At 35.0% G+C, this 10,294-nt stretch overlaps 1 protein-coding gene across 1 annotated transcript in view; it reads right to left on the reverse strand.

Moving 5' to 3' along the window:
- Window positions 1-10,294, reverse strand: part of MKL2 (MKL/myocardin-like 2) — a 54,298-nt gene that overhangs the window by 17,283 nt on the left and 26,721 nt on the right. Inside the window, 6 exon segments of the mRNA XM_010074024.1 lie at window positions 4,079-4,161; window positions 4,164-4,262; window positions 4,898-5,059; window positions 6,133-6,208; window positions 6,776-6,831; window positions 9,268-9,333. Coding sequence (XP_010072326.1) covers window positions 4,079-4,161; window positions 4,164-4,262; window positions 4,898-5,059; window positions 6,133-6,208; window positions 6,776-6,831; window positions 9,268-9,333 — 542 coding nt within the window.

Here is a 10,294-nt window from a genome sequence, read left to right on the forward strand (position 1 = left end):
ATTAGCACTTCTACTGGAATCATCTCTCCTGACATACTTGCCATTTTTTCAGAGAAAGTACACAGTAGCTCAGTCACTTCACTGCTGACCACTGCACCCTGACTGTCAGTTTTCTCTTGAATCAGAGTTTCCACATTTCTTTTGCACGGGAAGGAGAGGCGTTGTGGATTTTTAACAACTATTCCATTCAATTGGAATTCCATTTCTATTACTCCTAAAAGCCAGATCAACTGGTTCTTTCTACATAATAATAATCCAACTCTGTGCTGACTATGCCTTCCAACTTCTGTTACATGACCCATTCTTATGTCAAGGTTGTTAATGGTAACATGAAACCAGAATGTCCCTAAATCAACTCCTGCAGAGCACTACTACCAACCTCCTTTCAATCCAATACTTCCCTCTGTCTTATTTCTGCTAATCTTCATCTTCTCCAGTTTTGCTAGTATTTAATATCACAGTATTAAATCCAGACAGATCAGATCAGTTGCATTTCCATTGTTTAAGAAAGCAATTAGATCACCTAGTACCATAATCCTTTTATAAAAGTCCATCTATTTCCCTTATATTCCTATCAGTAGATATTCTTTTTCTTCAAAATACATTCTAAAACCTTGCATTCTAATTAAGTCAGACGGTTATTTCTTCCTAATTCATTTCTGTGTGTGCTCTACTTTTCTTCCATGAGATTGTACCACAAAGCATTTAAATCAGTTAGCTAAAAACACCTGGGACACATCTTGCAACTTTACATCGTGGTTCTTTTGTATTTCTGGGATGGCAATTATCAAGCTGCCAGTTCGCACGCACTAAGTTCTCCAACTTTTGCTTACAAATAAATTATAATAGTTTTCCCTTCTACCTCTGCGTTTCTTTTATACGTTTCGCTGCGTCTTCAACCAACAGCTGCCAACAGCTGTTACCAGCTCACTGTAACCTATTTAAATTGTATAGTGGTTTTGATCCTTGTGTCGTGCAGCCATTCAGAGGAAAAGCTTTACTAAACTGCAAGATGTAGTATGCCATGCCTCGTCACTGAAACATTGCACACATGCTTGTCTTGGTGTTGTGTCAGGTTATGGTGGCAGGCTAAAGATATAAGTGCATCTATTTTTATATCCAACTTTCAAAGTGTCTGCTCTGGAAAGCATCCGATATCTACACAGTATCTGTTATCTGCTGGACTTGCATGAGAATTGGCAGGGGACTTTAAAGGGACTTACCCTTTCAAAAAGGGTTCTGTATGCTGTATTCCAACATATTGCACTCCTGTTGCCATCAACTTTAAAAGGCTTATTCTAGTTACAGCAGTAACTTTTTAAAAAGCACTTAGTTCGTCTTTGAATCAGTGTTGTGTACAGTATTACCACAAAGCACAGAATTCTAGTGATCTCATGATTTTCACTGGTTCTTAAATTTTCTTTCCCTGAAGTCCCATCTAAAAAGCATTTTAAATGTTTGATACTTCAGCTTATTCATTACACAATCTTTTACCGCTCATTATTCTGATCCTTCTTGAACCCAAATAAATAACTTGATTTCCAACATACTATTCAGAAAACATTTATAGGCTATGAAAACAACTCCATAATGACAGCACATCAAAACTCTTTAAAATGGAAAAGTTAGTAACTTTCAAAAAAACTAACAAAACCCCAACCACCTCTTTAAGTCATATTGCTTGAAAATCATGGTGATAAACATTTTCCCCTTGCCAGAGTAAATTACTTTTTCCATTAGTTGTTATCCTAAACTACAAAGGATTAATGGCTGTGTGAAATACAAAGCTTTTTACAGACTTCCTGATATTACCTGCAAGTGTTAGATGAGGCAATGAACCGAGCGCATCATTTACTTCATAAATTTTTAAATTAAAAACACTAAATTAACAGGTCTCAACTTCTTAACATGATTAATTCATAAAGTAACATAAAGATTATTTCCTTTGAGCAGATCTTCTATTTGCAGTTACAGATAATATGATTTCTGTACCAGCATCTGATCTGTTTAGAGTGGTGTGGTTAAAATGCCTAATCCTTACCAGATGCAAATACATCAGGCTAACGCAAGTTTTAGGTCATCAGTCAATGAGCGCTGAAGGTTCTCAAAGTTGAGGCCTGGAAATGTGTGGAGGAGGAAGCCTTGAAAAGAACTCTGGCTGCACTCCACTGTTTTCAAAACATTCTTTGTATTTTATGTTGCAATAAAATTTAAAATTTGTCAGAGGAAATTAAAAGAATGAAGGAGCAATTTTCCAGACACATCTCCTGTAGAGATATGCTGTGCTGTTATTCTGTATTTCAAAAGGAGCAACAAGGTAAGCATCTGGTTTATTCTGCAGACGAGCAGCTTCACATTTTAGATTTGTGCACAGAAGCAGCTGTAATATGTTATGAAATCCATAAGCAAAGGATTGAACTTCTATGTGAAGTGCTTTTCCAATCAAGTTCAAGTGCTCTGTTATTTTGTTGCTGCAATCACATATCTATCTTATGCTTCCTACTTGAAAAGCTTTTGGCACATATTGCTTTGAGTATTTTTATTTAACTCTCCATTAGGAACCTAACTCTTTACTTAGCAATCTAATTTAATGTGGTTTGTTTTCAATTTATTCAATACAAATTACATTCTCTTGACATGAAACCCAATTCACATCTCAATCTGTATGTTAGGGAACAAGGAAATAAAACCGATGTGCTGTACATCGTGTCTGGTATTGCTTTTGAATATGAACTTTGCAATACTTTTTGTATCTACTATAGTAATAAGAAAACCAAGGAGAGTAATTCCAGATCCTGAACTACATCTTTGGAGCATAAACAATATTTATCTTATACTTAACTGTTTACTTTTATATTACTTTATACAGTAAGAACTCAGTACCCTGTTCCATCTTATCTTCTGTTCAAAAAAAAAAAAAAAAGAAAAAGTGAAAATTGCAGAAATCTAGTTAAAAGCAAAGCCTTCTCCTCTTAACTGGGTTTAAGTTAGTGAATTTAAAATTACTAGCCGAGTATGACAGAAAACGTCATAAATTTAATCTATTTAAGCTAAGCATAGTAACCTTTAAATAAATACCTGTAACTCATTAATGAATAAACTTGCTGATTAACTCAAAGGTGAAGATAAAAACCTGTGAAGCAAGCACTGTAAAAGATATTTTAGAAAACATCCAGATAACTGCATGATTATGCGTATAACCCTGTGTTTTGAGTAGCTAATAGAAAAGAAATTAAGTTGTAGCACATGATGTTTGTTTCATTACTGTTTTGGCAAATTATCAGCCCTTTTATAATGTGTTTAAAGATAGGGCAGGCGATGTTAGTGTCCATTTCAAGTCACAAAATTCTATTGGTGTAAGAAGAGTTTTCTTTCAGAGCTCATTTTTGCAACTCTTGTGAAAAGAGTTAAGTGTTTTCATTCAAATCCACTTTTCTTTACATCATCATGCATTTAAATGCTCTACCATAAAGACAACATTTTATCTGCCATGGCAGATTTAGTTACTTTCCTTTCTTTGTAAGTATCTCAAGAAAATACTAAAAACCTCACAGAAAAATAAACATAAAGGTATTTTCATTTCTTAAATAGTGAATTCCTTGGGCAGTATTTTAAAACCATATGAGAGAACACTTAAATGATGTGGGAAGCCTTATTTTTTTATGGACTTTTCTGGAGAGAATGGAACTGACGTCAACTGTTGTTATTTCAGTTAAGTTTAATTCTAAATGAGTTCAAGACCTTGCCCAGAATGAAGACAGACATTAAGTAATCAATAACAGCTGGAGTAAACCATGGATATGACCTTTTGAACAACTTCTGGGAAAGCTGTAGATCTTCTACAGGCCATAATGAATTTCAGTGAATTTATGGCTTTACTACAGTCTATGGGAATTTCATCATTGCCAACAGCTAATCTAGGGTTCTAGTCTATAAACTCCCAAACAGAAAATGGAGCCCCAGACACTCCTTTGCAACAGCAAATGTATTCATACTATGTGAAACTATGCCCCATTTCTATAGTACCAGACTAAAAAACATACCGTGAAGATTTTGTTTCAACATTTAAAAGCTGTACCTGTGTTGCCGTAGTAGCATTTGGTGTTACTGGTGATGGTGAGTCACTTGGTTTTGGCTCACCAGGGGAAGCTGCTGAACCTGGGATTCTTGGCTGGCTGGCTGATCTGGTGATAAAGCATCACTGCTGTCTTCATCAAATGAATAATCATCCAACGCTTGAGGATAATTCTCTTGTCCAACTGCTAGAATGTTTACAAAGAAACAAGCGTAACATTCTTTTTTCAGTTACACAAATTAAATTTAGACATTGGTGGCACAATTAGCTCATTCCTAGGAAATGATCCGTTTTCAGCACAGTCTAAACATATTGTACCTATCTATTTATTGCATTTTTAATACAATGACAGCGACATTAAATCATATTCAAGGAGTCGATAAAACTAAGTGCATAGCAGAAGTTCTTTTAATAAGAGATTAAAAGGTCTGTTCAACATATGTGGAGTGCACACAGACACCTATGGCAGACTGAGTAATGGCCTTGATGCTTGATTAATTTGTAATAATTTTTATTATTATTTAATTATCATTATTATATAACTTCATTATTAATAGTATTATTTTATTAATAATAAATTTTATTAAAAAACAAGTATTTTCAAAGACAGTCTTATACTCCAACTATGTAAGTCTAATTTAGTTTCAAATAAAAATAGGATAACTGTAATGATGACAGAGTTCAGGACTCAGAAGCTGAAAGAATAAGTTGTTATAAACTTTGAGTATGTTTTCTTCTACTGAACTTTACCCTCAAGACTTAAATTATTATTTTCCACAATGCCATACAGATAAGAGATAAGAGCGTGGGACTTCTACTTGCCTATAATAGCTTCTTTAACACTGGAGTCTACAGGAAGAATATTTTTTTCTACTAGTTCCATAGGACCAGGCCTCTGAGCAATCTTCTCATTCAGGTCATCTGCCAACCGAGCTCTCTTAAGTTTCATCTGAGTGGCTTGTAGTGAAGGCTCAGCGAAGGTCTCTAAAAAGATATATTGGTTTAAATATTCTGTTCCATCTTTTCTCCAATTTCATGACAATTTACATTGTCTTGTCTTTGCAATAACCGTTCCACTTTTATCAAAAACAGGTGAGTATTATTCTGAAAATTCTCAAATTAATAAGCAAAAATAAGATTACATGAGTAGATGTTGTTCATCCCCATGATCATATTTTTCTGGAAATATAACCTCTTTTTTTAACAACAGTAATACATTTGATAAACATTTGTATAATGTCCAACAATAAAGCAGGGAATATAAAATAACAAATGCTAATTATAATCTGAAGATGGCATTTGCTGCTCTAATGGTTTACCAGAGTGAGTATGGTAAGGGTTTAATTAATCCATTGATTTTTGCATTGTCTCTTGACAAGCAACTTAAACGTTTACCTTTAAAAATAGCTTCTAGCACAAATTTGAGTCTTCAAAATTGTATTTCAATGAAAATATTGAAACAGTCTATCAATATGGATGTGATCTATCAATACAGAGCCTCCTATCTGGGTTTAGTATCCAAATGCATGTTTTGAAAACTAATGGTTATTAAATTGACTTATGGTTATTTGGTAAGATTATGGTGAAACACAGTAATACAGCACCATTCATAAAATGACCATTGTTTCAAATGACCTGAGCAACAACGGAAATATCAAGGCAGGGTAAAAGTCAAGTTTATTAAGGATTGTTTTGGGGGGTGATGGTGGGGGAAGAGCAGAAAGCTGTCAGGTTATTTTAGGGTATGAGTAGAAATTGAAGCAATATATACACTGCATGTGCACGCAGCATGCTATAATTACTATTATAGAATAAAAGCAATATGCAATTGCAAACAAATACACAGTTAAGGATACTTTCACTGCCATAGATGTATCTATTATTATACAGATTTAGAATACAGCAGTCTGACAACAGACATTGTAGAAGTAGAGAAATAAAGCATATAAACTTTTTGAAATAATTCACATTGAAGCCTAATTCAGTTAGAAAAGTGAGTGCATAACAGAAGTTTCTCCTAATAGCAGCTCAAAAGGTACATATAGCTGGGTACATACCTTCAAGGATGTGCATTCTGACCAGCTCAGACCGGTCTGGCCTGCTGCGAATCTTATGCTTCAAAAAATTTTCAGTCTTTAAAGAAATGAGGAAATAGCATTAACTACTGTTTACTAGAAAAACCAGAGTAGTTTGATAAATCATCAAGGAATCAATCAAAGAATATTTGCAGTTCCATTCAGATAGGCGGACATGACTGCTAGAACATGGGCAGTACAGAGGGATTTGTTTTGTTCTGTTCTGTTTTTCTATCAGTTAAGCAGTGCTAATTTATGTCTGTCTTCCCCAAACAAGTTAGGAATGTTTCTGGATTTGATCCCATATCGCCACACAAAATCACAATAGTATAGATCTGCTACAGAAACACTGCACAAGCATAAAATGTACCCAAGGATCCTATCCTTAACTAGAGGTAGCTATGTATTACATTATGACTGTAAATTTATCCCCCCACCTTCATCTGTGAAGAATTAAAGTTCCTCTCAGATTTGACACCAGTATTTTAATGGATTCTTCCAATATACAAGCACATTATTACTGCAATGGTAATAATTTCTTCATGTACTCAAGAGAATTTAGTGTCAGATACAACTGACTATCCATTTTCAGATGATAAGAACAAGTCTACACAAAGTGGTTTACCCTGGCTCGCTCCAGGCTCTTTATCTGCTCATGGAATGCAGCTGGACTTTTCAAAGCTGTGAAGAGAGAGTAAGAGTTAAATTGACAGGAAGTGATTTCCAAAAGAAATATCCTAATCAGTATGTGTATATGGGTGTTCACCAGCATCTCAGAGTTGTGTTTGCATCTGACCAGGCTTACATTTGACCCATGCTAGTTATATTCACTTACATTTACCAGAGATGAACAACAGTCCTATACAGAATACTTGGAATATTTGATTTAACAGGTATTACTGTGTAACAAGTTAACTTTTTTGCTATGTACACTGGAGTTTATTTACCAAAACTATTCCACAGTAGAAATTTTATTAGGTAAGGTTCAGAATGCCAAAATACTGTTTCATTTATTCCACCATATTTAGTATCTGTCTATGCCTCATACTTGCTGTTACTAGAGAGAGCTGGACTGTCCCTTATGAACTATTTGTGCTAATTATAAAAAAATATTTGTAGAAGCCCTAAGAGTTCAGATTATAAAACAGAATGATGGCTAGCTGTTAAATAGCCAAAAAGAGTAAAAAAAAACTATTCAGCTAGAAATAATATGAATTGTAGAGTGCTTCATCTCAATTGGATTTGTGAAAGAAAGTGAAATGGCAGCAGGCATGATCCATCTTATTTGCCACACTTTTGGCAGAGATAAGATACTGTAAAACAAAATCTTTAACACTTCTTGACAGCTTAGAAGTTTTTGCCCAGGTTTCACTTGAAAAGAAACAGATCATTCTGTTCCTGAAGATAATCAACACTACGGACCTGGGAAGGTGAAGATGCTTTTTAGCAAAGTAATCTGAAGTCTGCTGCATACACAGTAACCTTCAAGAAGAGACTAGCTTTAAAATACTGTGCTTTCAAGCTAGAATTCCCCAGTGCACACTGGGCTATTTATAAAAACTTGACTTGATTTTGATATGTTTTCAATAGCTGGGGTTTTTGTTTGTTGTTTTAAGAAAAAAATCACCTTTCACAGTTGAATCTTTTGACAACTCGGACCCATTATTTTGAGACCAGTTTCATCCCCCACTGTCCACTTAGGGATTCTCATTTTTTTCCTTGCACCCCTCATTCTGAGGCCAGGCTGATCTCCAAGTCAGAAGACCTTATACTAAACAATTAGCAGAGTCATTGGGAGCCCAAGTGGAAGAACACCAAAACACCTCTAAGGAAAGAGTTAACTGCAGTTGAATTCTAGGCCACTAAACATCTGTATTCAGGAGGACCCTCTTGTGATTCCTAAATTGATTTTAGGTATCATAAGTGCTGCTGCTGAAACAACCATCATCTCTAACAGACTGAAATCAATAACGGAGAAAATGGGCTCTGGCAATAAAGTGCAATTGCATAAAGCATGCCAATTACTCACTTTCAAAATATGAACGCTGTGAGTTCAGACATACAAGTGTAACAAATATCCAAATTTACAAACATCATTTGCTTGTCAAAACACTACGATCTGCAATTAAATTCCAATAGTAGAACAGAGTTAGCGATAAAAAAGGTTTACTGAAGAACTGATAACTTCTTGCATGGCTGTCAAGGATGGCAGGTAGCCAGGCCAAAGACTCAAGAAGCTCAGCATTACAGAATCCTGCAATCATAAACATACATCTGCAACTGTATTCATGAACCTGGTGACGTTGCTGCCTTAGTGAGACACTTCGCACTAAGGTGATCAGCAGCATCTTAACTCTTCCAAAGATAGCATCTAAAGGCATTCACTGAATTTTTACCACGATATAATCTTTGGTTTGGAAGAAAATACAAAATTCTTACACCAATTTGGACAGTCTGCCAGATGAGGCAGGTTGATCACGAATGTCTGGCAACCAGAAAAAAAAAGTTCTAAAATCAAAACAGCTTTTTAAAAAAAACCACAAAGCCACTTCGCATGTTCTTGGAAATGCATTCACACACAGAAAGGCCTAGGTACAGAAGCTTCTGCATGAGGTCATACAATCCACTGTACGAGGCCCAGCCTAATCCACTGCCTCATGTCCTGTCACATCACAGCTACCATCATGCCAGATTTGACACAAGAAATGTCTGTTGGTGCCTAAGTCGCAACTTCTATGTTTCCTTTGTTTTTGCTTTACAACCCTTGCCATGCTTTTTAAAGATTGCTCGCTTTGTTATTGATGTCCACTCATTTATAGAATTCAATTTATTTCAGTAAGATTAGTCATAATTTAAAGAGAGAAAATAAAAGGAGAATCAGACTATGTCTGCAAATCCTTGCGTTTTCATCGGAACAGCTATTTTAACTGAAACATTAGGTAAGCATGACGAATTTACTTCATACTCATTTAGATTACCGAAAGGATCCCACAAGTCTTTTCAAATTATAAAGTTATTTTATTGATTCTCACAGAAATGCATATCTTTGTTATTTTATATATTCAGTTCATAATTAACATAGTATAGTAATACAAATTACTAGAAATAAAGTCTTACGTGGCATGATGCCCTGGTCCACCAGCTGTTCTCGTGTCCGTCTTTGTTGCAGCCTCAGCTGAAGTACTGGGAAAAGAAAACAATCAGTCATTCATATGTAAGCATAGGATCCCTCTGAAAGTAAAAAAAAAATTCAAAAGATAGCAAGTATTTCAACTTTAGAAATATTTTTTCTGTATGCATTCAGACCTGACAGTAACCTCTAAGGGCTATAATTAAGGGTCAACTGCTATTAACATAGTTTGGAGCAATTTCTTCTTATCCCCATTCATACCGTTGATTTTTGGTCACCTCTGATAAAAGGACTGTATTTCGTACATACATCCACTCTTCCTATCAGCTAGGCCTCGTAAGGGGTATTAAGTATACACGTAAATCTAGGAATTTTTCCCCCGCTTGTAGCACTGCTCTTAGATAATAGATTCAAGAAAACATAGTGAGGTATAAAGAGTTTATACCATGAACTGCAACATATAATGATTATATAGCCTTCTTACATGTCTTAAAGCAATCTTGCATGACTGCACCATACTGAAATAGAAATCATGTTTGCAGAGCATTTAAAAAGAAAAGCTGTATGTGTCTGGTTGATCATTTTTCCATAAGGATTTTCATTTTAAATATAAAGGCTTACTGTACATTTAAATAAATCTTGCTGAAACACAAGAAAATGAAGAGAAGCCAGATTTTACCTGGCTTACTTAAAAACAACAAAAAAATGATACAATCAGGAACAGACCTTATCCTCTCTCTGAACATCAGAAAATGCTGTTTTCCTAATTAATTGAGATATCTGTTATCATAACTATTTCAAGGACCAAATAAATCAAATACTTTACAGCTTCAGAGGTAACTTCTTACGTTTTGTTATTTACTAAAACCTACAAAGGTTGTCTTCGTTACTGGAAGAATAGCCAATACGACACACATTAAATACTATACCAGGAACTGCACAAAACCTGGGGAGGGCACAGACATAAAGGCCTTGTATACTTTCAAAGATCATGTATTTTTTGTAAATGTTTCG

This window comes from Pterocles gutturalis, unplaced genomic scaffold (assembly GCF_000699245.1).
Source record: "Pterocles gutturalis isolate BGI_N339 unplaced genomic scaffold, ASM69924v1 scaffold29836, whole genome shotgun sequence".
NCBI lineage: Eukaryota > Metazoa > Chordata > Aves > Pterocliformes > Pteroclidae > Pterocles > Pterocles gutturalis.